The sequence below is a fragment of the Electrona antarctica genome (assembly GCF_951216825.1).
Source record: "Electrona antarctica genome assembly, chromosome: 8".
Taxonomy (NCBI): domain Eukaryota; kingdom Metazoa; phylum Chordata; class Actinopteri; order Myctophiformes; family Myctophidae; genus Electrona; species Electrona antarctica.
In genome coordinates, this window is record NC_136789.1 from 28,705,333 (window position 1) to 28,721,734 (window position 16,402).

Genomic DNA, 16,402 nt, shown 5'->3' on the forward strand with positions numbered 1-16,402 from the left:
AATAGCAGATCTACAAGCTCATAGCGCGCCACCGAGTGGCGCGCTACGAGCTTGTAGGTCTGCTATTTTTGAAAAATCGAAGAACGACTGACATAGAAACATAGCTTTTTCAGAAAACTGTCAGGATGTAGAAGACATTTTTAGAATCTGATCTCAGGTCAAAATGGGATAAAGTGGTTAATGTCAATAAAATGGGGATGTTGCCTCTTTAAATCCACTGTCATTTCCTCATCTACCATCTCTATTCAGTTGATCAAGTAAAGAGTAATTGTGCTCCAAGAAATGCTTACTGCCTCCATTCATGCTTAGTGACGTTCGGGTGTCCTGCAATCAAACATAGTCCATCTACAAGCTTGTGAGCTTGTAGATCCACTCATGTCGGTGACACGCAACTACTGTGAACCAGGTTTAATGCAGCCGGTCACGGGAGTCTTATTCAGAGGAGTAGAGTTCCATTCACAGCTAAAATAAGAAAAAGAAAAGAAAAAGCCAAATATAATTGAATTGGCAAAATGTGTCGGGGAGAGTTGTACAAGTAGGGGATGTGAGCTATGTTTGGTGCACGACATTAAGAATGAATCAGGTTTTTACACCTCCCCCAGCACTCACCCCTCTGTTCTCTCTCTCTCACACATGCACGCCCACACGCACACGTGCACACGCACTTCATCTTGTGCACTTTCCCCCCTCCCCATCACTGTGTGAGGGACAAAGGCAGTCTCTTCACAACCAGCTCGAGGGAGGGTGTGTGGGCGGAGGTGTGGCGGTCAGTGTGCGGGGGTGTCCATGCGTCAGCCACCGGGATAAATCACTGCTAAAGGATGCTTGGCAGAGGTCAGCGAGATCATGTCCTGGGGTCAAATGGGCCAGCCACCCGCTGACCCCTAGAGGTCAACACCCAAACACACTCCCTCATTATTTCAAATGTTGAGTGGGTGGAAGACAGGTAGGCGATTCTCCTCTCCGTTCTCATTCTTCAGTTGAAAACCCTCAGTGGGAATTTATCTCTCTCTGACAAATAAATGTCTAAATAAATTAACACCTGGCAAAATGTTTGTCCACCTGGCTTCCAGTCCAAGGCTCTGTTCGACTACACTGATCCACCTGGCTTCCAGTCCAAGGCTCTGTTCGACTACACTGATGAAATGTTTGTCCACCTGGCTTCCAGTCCAAGGCTCTGTTCTACTACACTGATGAAATGTTGAAGGTGCATACTTAGTTTAGACGAGTCATTGGTTAGACATAAGGTTGGTGAGGGGTGCGTTAAGACGACCGGATTAAGGTTGGTGAGGGGTGCGTTAAGACGACCGGATTAAGGTTGGTGAGGGGTGCGTTAAAGCGACCGGATTAAGGTTGGTGGGTTGGGCGTTAAGGGTTGGGAGAGGGTTAAGGTTAGGTTTAGGCGTGCTGCCCCGTGGGAGGTGAGGGTTTGAGCATCCTCACATCTTATGCAATGTTCTCCCTGGGTGTGTGCACACCCACTGTACTGTATATACAGTACAGTGGGTGTGTGCACACCCACTGTACTGTATATACAGATGGCAGTATGAGCACAACATATCTTGTTTCGGTAACACCCTGCAGGCTAACGCAGGCCAGTCGGTGGAAAACATGGTAATATTTCCAAACATTTCTCTCTCTCTCTCATCCCTGAGCAGATGGCATTGCATTGACCAGCATCCATATATGCGTTAGTTTAGAATGTCAAGACTTTATGCACTCTCTTTTTATTTATTCTCTGTCTGGAGAATAACATTGTCTGATTTGAAAAGGCAAAGCCTGCACAGCCGCCCGAGGCTGTAATAAATAATTAGAGGGAATGGGGGCGAGTGTGTGTGTGGCGTAACACTCGGAGCTCTAGGCTAGATTTAGGGCGCAGAGAAAGCGTCCTCATGAGGCATGATGGAAATGGATGGAATGAATTGTAACGGAGCAAATGAAAACATTATAGCGAGAAATACAAGAAATACAACAAAAAACTCAAAAGAGTCTCGGAGGCTATTTCGCTCAGCACATCTCCTGTATTTCTCAACAGCCTCTCTCTCTCTCTCTCTCTCTCTCTCTCTCTCTCTCTCTCTCTCTCTCTCTCTCTCTCTCTCTCTCTCTCTCTCTCTCTCTCTCTCTCTCTCTCTCTCTCTCTCTCTCTCTCTCTCTCTCTCTCTCTCTCTCTCTCTCTCTGGCTTCTCTGTGTTAAATGGCCCTTTTAAGCAAGGCAATCCAGTGAGGGGTCAAAAACATTACCTTATCATTGCATTTTAATGCACTTCAAAGCATGAAATAGTTGGACAAGACTGTGCGGAAAATAGTACCCTGGAGAAACATTCAATTTATGGATTGAATTCAAAATGGCCAAGACGTCCTCCTCTAGCTTATCAGCCGGGAGAGGTCTTGGCCATTTTTAATTGAATCCGTCAATCGATTGAGAAGAATTCTAAGGGTGGGTTTATCACCTGAAAGTGTGAATGAAATGATTTAACAGAAATGTTAACACATTTGGAAAATGGCTGATGGGAACATTAACCCATTTTGGGCATTATGTTATGCTTTAGCTATTGAAAAATAGCAGATCTACAAGCTCATAGCGCGCTACGAGCTTGTAGGTCTGCTATTTTTGAAAAATCAAAGAACCACTGACATAGAAACTGACATAGAAACATAGCTTTTTCAGAAAACTGTCAGGATGTAGAAGACATTTATAGAATCTGATCTCAGGTCAAAACGGGCTAAAGATGCTGTGAGGGGTAGTCAGAGAGCTAAACATAACGGAAAAACACCACTGAACCACTGAACCCCAAATTGCTCCCGATGTGCTGGTTGGTACCTTGCATGGCTTCCGTCGCCATCGGTGTATGAATGTGTGCGTGAATGGGTGAATGTAATGCACAATCTATGTAAAGCGCCTTGGATAAAGGTGCTATATAATGCACCATTTACCAGTATATACAACACCTATATACACCTATATACACCTATATACACCTATATACACCTATATACACCTATATACCGGGGCATAATTTATACCCCGTCGTACTGTAGATGGTGTGATGTGCCGGAAATAGCCAATTTACAATCTCACAAAGCGTCACCTCGCAACACTTTGTCATACAACGGCTGATCTACAATCTCACAAAGTGTAAACCATGCCGAAGGAACAACAACGTCGTGACGCCAAGTCAGGCTGATTACCGTTAGAACACAATGAACAAAGAATGAAAGAGACACTCAGAGTTGAGAGAAGGCAAAAGCATGTTCTTGATATGACAGATATTGCAACAGCAGTGAGTGCACTTAAGCAAGCATAAAAATAGACTAAATAGATGTTTGGTGTGACTTCAGGTAAAAATCTTCAGTCTTCTTTGATATGATTTATGGGAAGGGGTAGAATAGTTCACTGATGTGATGTGAAGAGACGGGGTGTGTGTGTGTGTTTGTGTGCGCGTGCATGCGTGCGCGCGTGCGTTTGTGTGTGTGGTTTTGTGTTATATTTCCAGATCTACAGTACAAGGCTCAAAAAGCACCGCGTTACGCCACGTTTCGAGCCACGTTTCGAGCCACGTTTCGAGCTTGTGCATCTGCTATTGTTATTACTTTTGTGTGATGCTGTGGTATGATCAAGTAGGCGAAAAAACACAAAAAGTTAGCAACCATATAAAACTGCTCAAAGGTGCGTGCGTGCGTGCGTGCGTGCGTGCGTGCGTGCGTGCGTGCGTGCGTGCGCGTGTGTGGGTGAGCGTGTGTGTGTGTGCACTGTGCATGCATGCGGCAGCCTGTGTTACATTTGATCAGCTTGTCCACATCACCACACACTGTGTAAGACAGATCAGAGTGAGATTTGTTCCAGCACTGTTACACGGATGACAGCCTGCTGTTCAATCAGACCGCTGCACACTCAGTGTTTACTGCAAGAGGGTCTTAACCCCCACCACACACACACACACACACACAGTCACACACGCACACGCACATGCACGCGCGAGCCGCCTGGCATCGATATAACCGATACACACAGAGGGAGCAGATTCCGCCCCAGAGCAGCAGAGCCTCCTGAGGGACTACATAGATGCGACAGGCAGCTGTCACAGTCCTGCATGCTGCTGCTGCTGCTGCGTACATACATACATACAGTTACATACGCACGCCACGCACACGCATGGTTCAACACGCCATTATGCCGCCGCTTTCACATTCAGCGACGGGGGGGAATCTGCTTAGCGTCGTCTCTTAAATGTGACACAAATACATATGGTAAGGCGCACCGTCCGGCGCTCACATGATACCGTATTCCTGTCACATGATACCGTATTCCTGTTATTTCCTCCAAGAGGAAGAAAGGCATCGCTCTGGGCTTTACATGGATATTGCATTACACGCAACACCATAATCCATTTATTCAATTTGTGGATCTGCTAAAAGTGGAGCGCACGAAGCAGCCTTCTCAGAAAGACACATTTCAGAGCCTGACGGGAGTTTACATAAATGTAGGTTCTACTGGGAGCTGAAGAAGCAGCTTCGATGCGTTGCAAGAGTTGCATTATGATTTGAACATAATGAGACAAAAAAAACCCATCTTTGAACATGATGGCTTAAAAAAATGGCAAAGAATTAATATCACAATAGAGATAGGATATCTCTGCTGTCTGGAGGAAACCTCATAACGCAAAAATGTTCATTTTTCTGGAAATGAAAAATATAATCTTTTAAAGGTATATTCAGTGATTTGACTTAATCTAAATATCACTTATTTTTTCTTTTTTTCTGGATAATCCTCCCTACTATAGAGTGTGCTGACCATATAAGGAGTTCCTCCCTGTCCCCAGTGAGCCCCTGGGGTCAAAAAACCCTAGTTTCAGTTTTGGTGGCGGGTGGCAAAGCCTTCATCCAATCAGGATGAGAGAGGCCTTCCTCCGATCATGATCGAGTGGGGGCGGGCTTTGTGCACATGCTGTTGGCCTGTTGCACTTCCCCCCACTGTAGAGCGTGCATGTGCACATTTTGTTACCGGGGTGGACTGGGTGGTTTTCCAAATCACTCAAATCACTGAATGCTCCTTTAAGGAAATGAATAAAACCTTATATATATTTTTTAAACGATGCAATACTGCCACGTTGGTGTTTTTTTCCTCCCGACAGCAACGAAACGACGCTACTGACTTATTAATGACTGGTCACAACACAAGGCACCCGGTCTCAGTTAACCCATTCTGACCTGAGATCAGATTCTAAAAAATGTCTTCTACATCCTGACAGTTTTCTGAAAAAGCTATGTTTCTATGTCAGTCGTTCTTTGATTTTTCAAAAAATAGCAGACCTACAAGCTCGTAGCGCGCCACTCGGTGGCGCGCTACGAGCTTGTAGATCTGCTATTTTTCAATAGCTAAAGCATAACATAATGCTAACACCAAAAGGCGTTCCCGCCCAGAATGGGTTAAGAGTGTCAAGGTACATGAAGAAGAGGCTGCAGAGTACATGAAGAAGAGGCTGCAGAGTACATGAAGAAGAGGCTGCAGAGTACATGAAGAAGAGGCTGCAGAGTACATGAAGAAGAGGCTGCAGAGTACATGAAAAAGAGGCAGAGTGTCAGAAAGTATTTATGAAAGGCTTTTCACAGGTTCTTCATCACGCACGCACGCACGCACGCACGCACGCACGCACGCACGCACGCACGCACGCACGCACGCACGCACGCACGCACGCACGCACGCACGCACGCACGCACGCACGCACGCACGCACGCACGCACGCACGCACGCACGCACGCACGCACGCACGCACGCACGCACGCACGCACGCACGCACGCACGCACGCACGCACGCACGCACGCACGCACGCACGCACGCACGCACGCACACACACACACACACACACACACACACACACACACACACACACACACACACACACACACACACACACACACACACACACACACACACAGCCTAAATGTTTATGGAACCAAGTCACTCATCTCTTTATTCTATTATTGTGTTGTGCCATGGGGAGGAAACGCTCTTATAGTACCATTTCTCAGACACTTCTGTGAAATAGCTTTTTGTTTCTGCAATTACTTGTTGACCTTGCAAGAAAAGGCTGAAAACTAAAAAGGCACACACCCTAAAGCAGTGCTTCCCGGACCCCCAAATTGACACTCATTAGCCCCGCGGACCCCCATTTGAAAAGATATTCCAGGGACCCCCATAAGAGAGGATTTGTACGGCTCTAGCAGTGATTCTCAACCCGTTTATTTTCAAGGACCCCCAGTTTGACATGCATTAGTCTATGGACCCCCATGTAATGGCATTTCTATCTCTGGGACCCCACATTTATATTGTAAAATCAATGTTAATTTTACTCTGAGAGTGTACACTCTCAGAGTTACAGACCCATAAGTGTCCATTTGGTTCCTATAGTTATCATGAGGGTCCCTCAAAGAGGGATCCTCAAGGGTCGTAACAACCAACAACTTCTATGAAAAAAAATGGGTTAATAAGACAGTGTTTCTGTGTTTTAATAAGAGGCGGAGGAGTGTTTCTCTGCAGCAACAACTCCTCACATTCTTCTCATTTCACATCTTTGCCTTTAAACATAAATAAAGTCAAGGTGTGAGACGATCTAAGTGGTGTGTGTGTGTGTGTGTGTGTGTGTGTGTGTGTGTGTGTGTGTGTGTGTGTGTGTGTGTGTGTGTGTGTGTGTGTGTGTGTGTGTGTGTGTGTGTGTGGTTACGAAGAGGTTTGTTGATGTTTGCTAGCGTCCAAGGTGAGTACACTCCGTATTATTACTCTGGCAGGTCTTGCAGCGAAAAGGGAATAATAACACAAAACAAATATCCCTGGCTTAAATGTTTACGTTTCATTCGTTTACAAGAGAATTGTAAATCTGAAACAGATGGGCTTTTCTGTTTTCATAATAGTACCAGCCCACAGGAAAAACAAGCACAAACCAGTGTCTGCTGCCGACAGTATAGAAATAAAGTAATGCATCATTAACTTGCATTAGGTACTGTATAATTGACACACAAAGCTATGAGGCTTCACAACTCATCCTGCAGACTTTTGACACCACTTCTGAACTGCTTTTTACACTCTCTCACTTATTTTAATATTTAAAGATCCTATACTGTACCTACCGTACGCCTTCATTTGACTTCAGTGCAAAAATCAATAGCAAGTCAAGAGTTATTTTAAAAAAAAAGTCGGTGCCAAATATAACACATGCTGTTTCACGCAACACACCTTTACAACTCTATTTCATTGTTAATAATACTTTATGTGTGATAAAAACCAAATGCTATATATAGAGCTAGCAGAGTGAAAACATAATTGGAGCCGTGGACAATCAAAGGCTTGTTCCAGGGCCACTTAAATGCTTATTGACTTCCCCTGCACCTGTCCTCATATGGGCCAATCATTAGAAGCGCCCGTCCTCATATGGGCCAATCATTAGAAGGACCCGTCCTCATACGGGCCAATCATTAGAAGCGCCCGTCCTCATACGGGCCAATCATTAGAAGCGCCCGTCCTCATACGGGCCAATCATTAGAAGCGCCCGTCCTCATACGGGCCAATCATTAGAAGCGCCCGTCCTCATATGGGCCAATCATTAGAAGCGCCCGTCCTCATACGGGCCAATCATTAGAAGCGCCCGTCCTCATATGGGCCAATCATTAGAAGGGCCCGTCCTCATATGGGCCAATCATTAGAAGGGCCCGTCCTCATATGGGCCAATCATTAGAAGGGCCCGTCCTCATATGGGCCAATCATTAGAAGGGCCCGTCCTCATATGGGCCAATCATTAGAAGGGCCCGTCCTCATATGGGCCAATCATTAGAAGGACCCGTCCTCATATGGGCCAATCATTAGAAGCACCCGTCCTCATATGGGCCAATCATTAGAAGGACCCGTCCTCATATGGGCCAATCATTAGAAGCACCCGTCCTCATATGGGCCAATCATTAGAAGTGCCCGTCCTCATATGGGCCAATCATTAGAAGCGCCCGTCCTCATATGGGCCAATCATTAGAAGCGCCCGTCCTCATATGGGCCAATCATTAGAAGGGCAGGTGGTGATGATGGCGGTGGGTTAGAAGGTGTCATGATTGCAGATCAGATCAATAGAAAGTGCACACGTATGCAAAACACGCACACACACACACACACACACATGCAAACACACACACACACACACACACACACACACACACACACACACACACACACGCACGCACGCACACGCCACACAATACCATGCAAAGATGAGATGAAATGGCATATACTTACTGACTGGACCCACTGGAATGGATGTAGAGATGTGGAAAAGGGGGATGGAAAAGAAAGATGACATGAGAATGAGATGATGCGGGAATGATTCGTGAGTCGCCATAAAAAGCAAATGCAGCCCCGGCAAGCATGCAGCAGTGGCTCCTGTACTGATCAGCGGTTCTGGGGTCCCCGTGGGCCCCTCTGGGAACCACTGGTACTGCCTGCCTGCAGGTTGTTTTCTATTCTCTCCACAGTATCTGATTCATTGCATTCATGTGGTGTGGTTACAGATCTATAGACAGTATAACCCTCCCATTGGTGGAAGGAGCGCCTCCGATCCCAGAGGGACGCGAGACGAGAACCACTGCTCAGTTCTGGACGATCCCAGAGGGACGCGAGACGAGAACCACTGCTCAGCTCTGGACGAGAATACAAATAATAACAACGCAATGGCTGTGATGTGTTGCAAGTTAACCCATTTCTTACAAAATGTCTTCAAAATCCTGACAGTTTGCTGAAATACTTGTTGTTTCTATATCAGTGGTGCTCAATATTTCATGTCAAGGACGTAAAAGATTATATGTGATTGACCGCCGACCCCCCCCCCCCCATCTGAAAATATGTTGTTCCAGGAACCCTCCCAGAAGCAAAGATTTGAGTTAAAAAAACGTTCGCTCTGAAAGAATATATATTCAAGGATTTGTACCACATTTTCACAATTTAAAAGCCGCGCTATGAGCTTGTAGATCTGCTATTTTTCAATAGCTAAAGTATAACATAACGCTTGAAACACCAAAAGGGGTTCCCGCCCAGAATGTCTTAAGGAAGGACAGCGTGGCAACATCTCAGAGCAAATGTGCGGCGATCACATTCGCTCAAGACGATCCTCTAAGAATCCCTCTGGAATGTTTGGAAGGATTGAATGTTGAATATACGTTGCTAATTCAATGGTGGACTCTAGAGAGAAGGTGTCGACGTCAGACAGACTATACTGTTGTTATACTTTGTGGACCATGATGGAGGAGATGTGTGAAAACTGAGCCGAGGAATACAAAACGCTGGTTTCTGTGGTTTTGGCCGAGAGATGTTGTGCTTTCTGTTGCAAACCCACCGGGGGGTGTTTCTGTGTGTTGGTTATCCCCCGTTTTAATTCTGCAATAGCACACAGCATGGCCCCAAAACCCTCCTCCCTTAAACCAACAGCTGTCAGCGAGAATAAGCCCCTGTATGTTGCTACACAAATGTGATTGTGTACATGTGTCTGTGTGTTCAGATATCGCATTAAAGATATGTGTGTGTGCTGCCTGGAAGTCAGCGTGGGTTCATGCTCACGGTGAGGCAGAAAGGCGTGTGTGCGTGCGTGTGTGTGTGTGTGTGTGTGTGTGTGTGTGTGTGTGTGCGTGCGTGCGTGCGTGCGTGCGTGCGTGCGTGCGTGCGTCCGTCCGTCCGTCCACACTTGGACGTACAGCATACATGTATAGTTAGCATTGGTTCTGATGTCTGCCAGCCTTGTTCAACTCTTTGACTGTGTCTAGATATGATGCACTGCAGGAATAGCTGACAGGATGTATTAAGAGAGCCAAACTAAAATGATTGAGTTTGATTAAAAAAAGACAGGCTTATTTAAATGCTGCTCTTCAAAGGGCTGAGCTCCTTCTGGAGGAATCTCAGAGCTTCTTGATCTCGGCTCCGAGTTAAACTAGCTGAAGGATGAAGGCTCCCGATGGTATAATAAGAAGACACCAGTTATAATTGGCCAAGACGCGTGTCTGTCCATATATGTCCAGTGTTTTACTTTAGTGGTATGTATATAAGTCAGGAGGTGCACGCACATCTCAGACTTAATTCAACGGCTGCTCGAACAAAAAGAACAAACTGCAGAAGAAAGAAAGCTCCCCAAAGGCCTCTGTGGCGTTCGTCAGGTACCCTCTGTGGCCTTCGTCATCGTCAGGTACACTCAAGTATAACGAAGGCCACAGACAGAGGCCGAAACGTTGTGTGGGTTTTTCCCGCCTGGGTAAATAAAGTTTTTGGGGGAGCTTTTCAAAACGGTGTGCGAGACTTATATTCTTTCTTTTGCATATTATGTGAATTTAACTGTGTGTAAATATGGATCCGTTTAACATTCTGTATTTCACAGTGCGTACCACTGCTGCCAGCTGGCACGGAGCTTATCGCTGGTGGATTTAATGTATAACCTGCCTGACACGCCAAGGACACCATAATGCATTTTCTGTGCTTTATTATCAACACAATATATATATATATATATATATACTGTATACATTTCTTTTTTCCCTCAGGCTTTGCAGGACAGAGGTGCTCATACCGTATCACCCATAGTGGCAGTTGATCGCTACTCATGGCATAAACCTAGGTGAGCCCTAATATACTTCATATCGATCTTATCCAAGCCATGGGTGGGGGGGGGGGGGGGACATATTGCAATTCTAGGTAGACAGGTTGAAGCCTACACCTTGTAAATGAGGTTGGAAAACCCCAGAAAGTAAAGATTTTCAGCGCACTGCTCAGATCCGTCATTCGCCCGTGGACAGTAAATCCTTCATCCTAAATCCTTGTCCATTCAACACAATTAAATCATATTTTACCAACACTACTTGGGATTGATTGTCTACACTTACATATACAAATACATATGGGTATTTTATTTATATTCACAGGTATTTAATAGCTCATCAAAAAGGCAAATATCGGGTGGTCCAACTGCGGAGATCCTTTTGGGTTTTGGTACCGTATTCCCAATCCCTGTACGTTACGACCCGTTTACTCTCATTTTTAGTTTTCATTCTTAGTTAGTATTTGGACACTCTTCAGAGTAAAATGAAAACGAGTATTTAACCCATTCAGGACGGGAACCGAGTGCCGCACTACGAGCTTGTAGATCTGCTATTTTTTTTTAAAATCGTGTTTCACAGAGAAAGTTTTTAACTAAAATCTTTGCTTCTGGGGAGGTCCCTGAAACAACATATTTCCAGATGGGAGTCGGCGGCCGATTACATATATATTTTTCTTGACATGAAAATGTTTGAGAACCACTGACATAGAAACATAGGGTTTTTCAGAAAACTGTCAGGATTTAGAAGACATTTGTAGAATCGTCCTCAGATCTAAATGGGTTAACTGTGTGAGATAAGGGTGTGGTGTTCTCATGTCTTACCATGAACTTGCAGTGTCCCAGAGGCTTCGGCCTTGCCCACGCTGTTCTCTGACACACACGTGTAGGTCCCCTCATCCTCGGCCCTCACCAGGGTCAGACGGAGGCTAAAGTCACTGCGAATCTCAAATCTGAAAATGAAGATTGGACACAATTAGCACAAACGTACTGTCACTTAGGTGTTATCCATCTATCCATCTTCAATCGCTTATCCGTAGTCGGGTCGCGGGGGCAACAGCTCCACCAGAGAGCTCCAGACATCCCTCTCCAGAGTAACATTAGTGACTTCCTCCTGGGGGATCCCGAGGCGTTCCAAGGCCAGTGAGTCGATGTAATCCCTCCATCTGCGACTTGGTCTGCCCCGGGGTCTCCTCCCAGTGGGACGTGTATCGAGGACCTCCCTAGGGAGACACTCGAGAGGCATCCTAACCAGATGTCTCCCCCGTGTGACTGAACTTCTCACCCTATCTCTAAGGGAGATGCCAGCCACCCGTCGAAGAAAACTAATTTCGGCCGCTTGTATTCGCAACCTTATTCTTTCGGTCATGGCCCACACTTCATGACCATAGGGGAGAGTAGGAACACAAATCTTTAATTTTGCCTCCTGCTTTCTCACAGTCACAAGACTTTATGACTTTTTCATTATTTTTCTGGTAAAATGTGAACTACTGTACACTCCAACTTTCTTCTTTCCTGCCTTTCCTCCTCCCCCCCCCTCCCCCCACCCCCCTTCCCTCCCTCCCTCCGCTCTCTCTTCTTCCCTTTCTGCATTTCTTGGAAAAAAAGACATGATGGGAACTATGCACAAAAAATAATTTAACCCAGTTTTTTACTTGTGATGTGACAATAAAGTTGATTGTGATTGTTCTTATTGTAATCTGGTCCTATTGATTACCTCACGCGTTCATCTGTCGTGTGTGCGTGCGTGTGTGCGTGCGTGCGTGCGTGCGTGCGTGCGTGCGTGCGTGCGTGCGTGCGTGCGTGCGTGCGTCTCCCACCTGGCTCGGGGCAGCTCTCCCTCGTCTCTCCTCCAGCGGACGGTGGGCGTGGGGTCTCCATGAACCTCACAGTAGAAGTCTACGGTATCGTCAGCCAACACCACCTGGTTCACTGGCTGCTTGATGAACACTGGACGCTCTGAGAGAGAGAGAGAATGAGAATTCACCCATTTAGGACAGTTTTCTGAAAAAAACGTATGTTTCTGTATCAGTGGTGCTCAATATTTCATGTCAAGGACCCCAAATATTATATGTAACATGCCTCCGCCCCCCCCCCCCCCCCATCTGAAAATATGTTGTTCCAGGGACCCCCCCAGAAGCAATGATTTTAGTTAAAATGTTCACTCTGAAAGAATATATATTCAAAGATTTGAGGCACATTTGAGGCACACACGATTTTTCAAAAATAGTAGGTCTGCTATTTTTGAAAAATCGTGAAAATGTTCAAAAAGTTCATGGCGCGGCACTCGGTGCCGCGCTATGAGCTTGTAGATCTGCTATTTTTCAATAGCTAAAGTATAACATAATGCTTTAAAAAAAATCACAAGCTGCTTCTTTTCACCCGACAGTGAAAGGTTTTGTATTTTTGTAGCTATTTGGACAAAGATAGATTGTGTAAAGCGGAACCAAGTCCCAGTGGTATCCTTTCTGTTCTGATCCCCATTCTGTTGGATCAATATGGGCTTTAGAGATCATTACACTGCAATTACTGCTTGAACAGCAACACATACTAATAGGAGAGACAGAGAGAGAGAGACAGAGAGAGAGAGAGAGAGAGAGAGAGAGAGAGAGAGAGAGAGAGAGAGAGAGAGACAGAGAGAGAGAGAGAGAGAAAGAGAGAGAGAGAGAGAGAGAGAGGAGAGAGAGAGAGAGAGAGAGACAGAGACAGAGACAGAGAGACAGAGAGAGAGAGAGAGAGAGAGAGAGAGAGAGAGAGAGAGACAGACAGAGACAGAGAGAGTCGCTAGCTTTACGTTACCAATACAAACCCAACCCAGCCAGCACACTGAGAAGGCTGTTATAAACTACTAACTGAACTCACCAAACACCACCAGCTCGGCCGGGTCTCTGTCTTTCTCCCCCGACCATGTTGGTTGTTATAACCACTAACTCACCAAACACCACCATGTTGGTTGTTATAACTACTAACTCACCAAACACCACCAGCTCAGCTGGGTCTCTGTCTTTCTCCCCGACCATGTTGGTTGTTATAACTACTAACTCACCAAACACCACCAGCTCGGCCGGGTCTCTGTCTTTCTCCCCGACCATGTTGGTTGTTATAACTACTAACTCACCAAACACCACCAGCTCGGCCGGGTCTCTGTCTTTCCCCCCTGACCATGTTGGTTGTTATAACTATACTAACTCACCAAACACCACCATGTTGGTTGTTATAACCACTAACTCACCAAACACCACCAGCTCGGCCGGTCGCTGTCTTTCTCCCCGACCATGTTGGTGCCGACACACACGTACATGCCAGCGTCGCTCTTCCGGGTGTTGGAGATCATCAGCTTTCCGCCGCGGATCTGAAAGGTTAGGGTGATTGAGGAGAGGGAGAAGAACAGGAGATTTACAGAGAGGAGCATGAGACAGATGAGCACCAGACACTGTTCGAGGCCACTCTGTCATTCTCCTCAGACTCTCAGACTCAAGAAGGCCCTGCTCTGAGCAAACTGCTGTACAATGCATCTTTCGCCACCATGTTGGATTAAGTGGCTGCACTCACTGACTCATAATTTTTAGTCTGACTCATCATTTTAAACACATCTGCGTGTGTGTGTGTGTGTGTGTGTGTGTGTGCGCACGCGTGGGGGCGGCACTGTGCACACGCACGTGTGGGCGGGCGGGCGTGTGCGTGCGTGCCGTGCGTGCGTGCGTGCGTGCGTGCGTGATTCGCATCAGCAAGAAAAATAATTTGAAGGGTATTCTTAGGTAGGCGGCATTCATTATATTGAATAAACAGCCTGAAGAAATTCAATCAAACAGTCAGTCAATTATAACAACATCACGTTGTAATTATATTCATATTGCTTTCCAGTTGCATGACAATGAGGGAATCGCATTAATTCCTGATTAGGGAGTTTACAAAGTGTTGCTAATCAAATTGTCAATGTCATCAATGATAATGCCAGCACCGGAAATACCATTTATTGATCGGAACGGAAATGACAAATGGAGCTGAACAAATGACTAGAGCACACCATCCACACAATACTACCAACTGACTAGAGCACACCAGTCCACACAATACTACCTTAATGACTAGAGCACACCAGTCCACACAATACTACCTTAATGACTAGAGCACACCAGTCCACACAATACTACCAACTGAAAATGTCTTGAACAATGAATGACAAAAATATCCACAGCTCATGGGCTTGTAGATCTGATATTTTCGGGTACTGGTGTAAATGAGATGTTAGGGGCTCCATTTTCATCACCGCTAAACCCCTTATCCCTAAACTTATTTTCCTTTTTTTTTTTTTACTATTTTGCAAAACATTTTAGCCAATCAACATTGACACGTTGTGAGCTTGTAGACTGGCCATTTTAACTATTGAAAAATGTTTTGCAAAATAGTAAAAAAAAAACGGTGATGAAAATGGAGCCCTAGATCTTTTAAAGAACACATAGATTGTGGGCGAGCTTACGGTGATCCTCTCGTCTCGGTCGTTGACGCGAACGTTGTTCCTCTTCCAGGAGATGGTGGGCTCAGGGTGCCCCCTAGGGGGGACGCACTCCATGACGGCCGGCTCGCCCGCCGCCACCACCACGTCACTGGGAGTCTGTCGGAAGTCGTCTCTGAGGACTGGACCAAGAAAGAAAGAAAGAAAGAAAGATTAGGATTTAATGTCTTTCTTTGATCATTCATTATTATTACACACTCTGTTTGAAGGAATACAAGTTTATACAAGGATTATTTGCATTGTTACAATCAAACATTTGCCACAGATTTGTACAGATGTTTTGTCGTCTACGTGAGCAGTTGTATATGAACTAACTCACAGCACGATGCAACTAAAGGAAATTACACATCACGTTACATTACTGATGAAGCTGTGTGTGCGTGCGTGCGTGCGTGCGTGCGTGCGTGCGTGCGTGCGTGCGTGCGTGCGTGCGTGCGTGCACGCATGCACGCGTCTGTGTCTGCGTCTCCCAAAGGTCTTCATTGAATCTGTGCCCTGTGTGTGGCATCAAGTCATCAATAATGAAAGCTCGCCAATCTACCACACACACACACAGTAGATAAATAATTCAACGTGCCCCCCACACACACACACACACACACACACACACACACACACACACACACACACACACACACACACACACACACACACACACACACATACTCCTGAAAAATGCACATGCATTAAGAAATTCACTTGTAAAACACAGACAGTCAAACAAAGACTGCATATAAACCAGCTCCCCTCAATCGGAGGGAGCCATTTAGAATTGGAGTCTAGAGAACAACTCTCTCACTCGCTCTTTCCTGTCAGTCCATTCATAATACATGAGGGATTTGCAACCCCCCCCCACCCCCACCCCCCCTCTCCACACGCACGCACGCACACACACGCACACACCCGATTCATATTCGCAGCACTCCAGCCAGAAGCCTGTGGTTGCTACCTGAAGGCATGGTGGTTTCAGACAGTCTCCTGAGCTGGGTGGATTCTCTCAGGTTACAGGCTTTTGTTGTTAGAGGATGAAGTGAAGTCTCTCCACATTCACCAGCTCTACAGCACCTTGAGAGGCTAAAGCCACAGCGCTGGCTGGCCTGTAGGCTACGAGTCTGGCTGTGGCCACTCCAGGGATTTACTGCTATACCTGACTCACTGAACAGGATCACTGGCTAACCCCCGGGCATCCTATCTGTGTCTACTCCACGATGTCCTCTCAAACACCACCTTCCTTCCTTCCCAATCTGAGATATATAGACCCACCTGACCCGCCCG

General features: G+C 46.1%; 1 protein-coding gene across 1 annotated transcript in view; it reads right to left on the minus strand.

The window, feature by feature from the left end:
* Positions 1–16,086, minus strand: part of LOC306928696 (roundabout homolog 2-like) — a gene marked incomplete at its 5' end in the record, with an annotated part of 62,681 nt that extends 46,595 nt beyond the window's left edge. The window contains 6 exon segments of the mRNA XM_079508966.1: positions 11,437–11,564; positions 12,432–12,570; positions 13,844–13,867; positions 13,870–13,963; positions 15,092–15,249; positions 16,077–16,086. Coding sequence (XP_079365092.1) covers positions 11,437–11,564; positions 12,432–12,570; positions 13,844–13,867; positions 13,870–13,963; positions 15,092–15,249; positions 16,077–16,086 — 553 coding nt within the window.
* Positions 16,087–16,402: the final 316 nt, after the last annotated feature.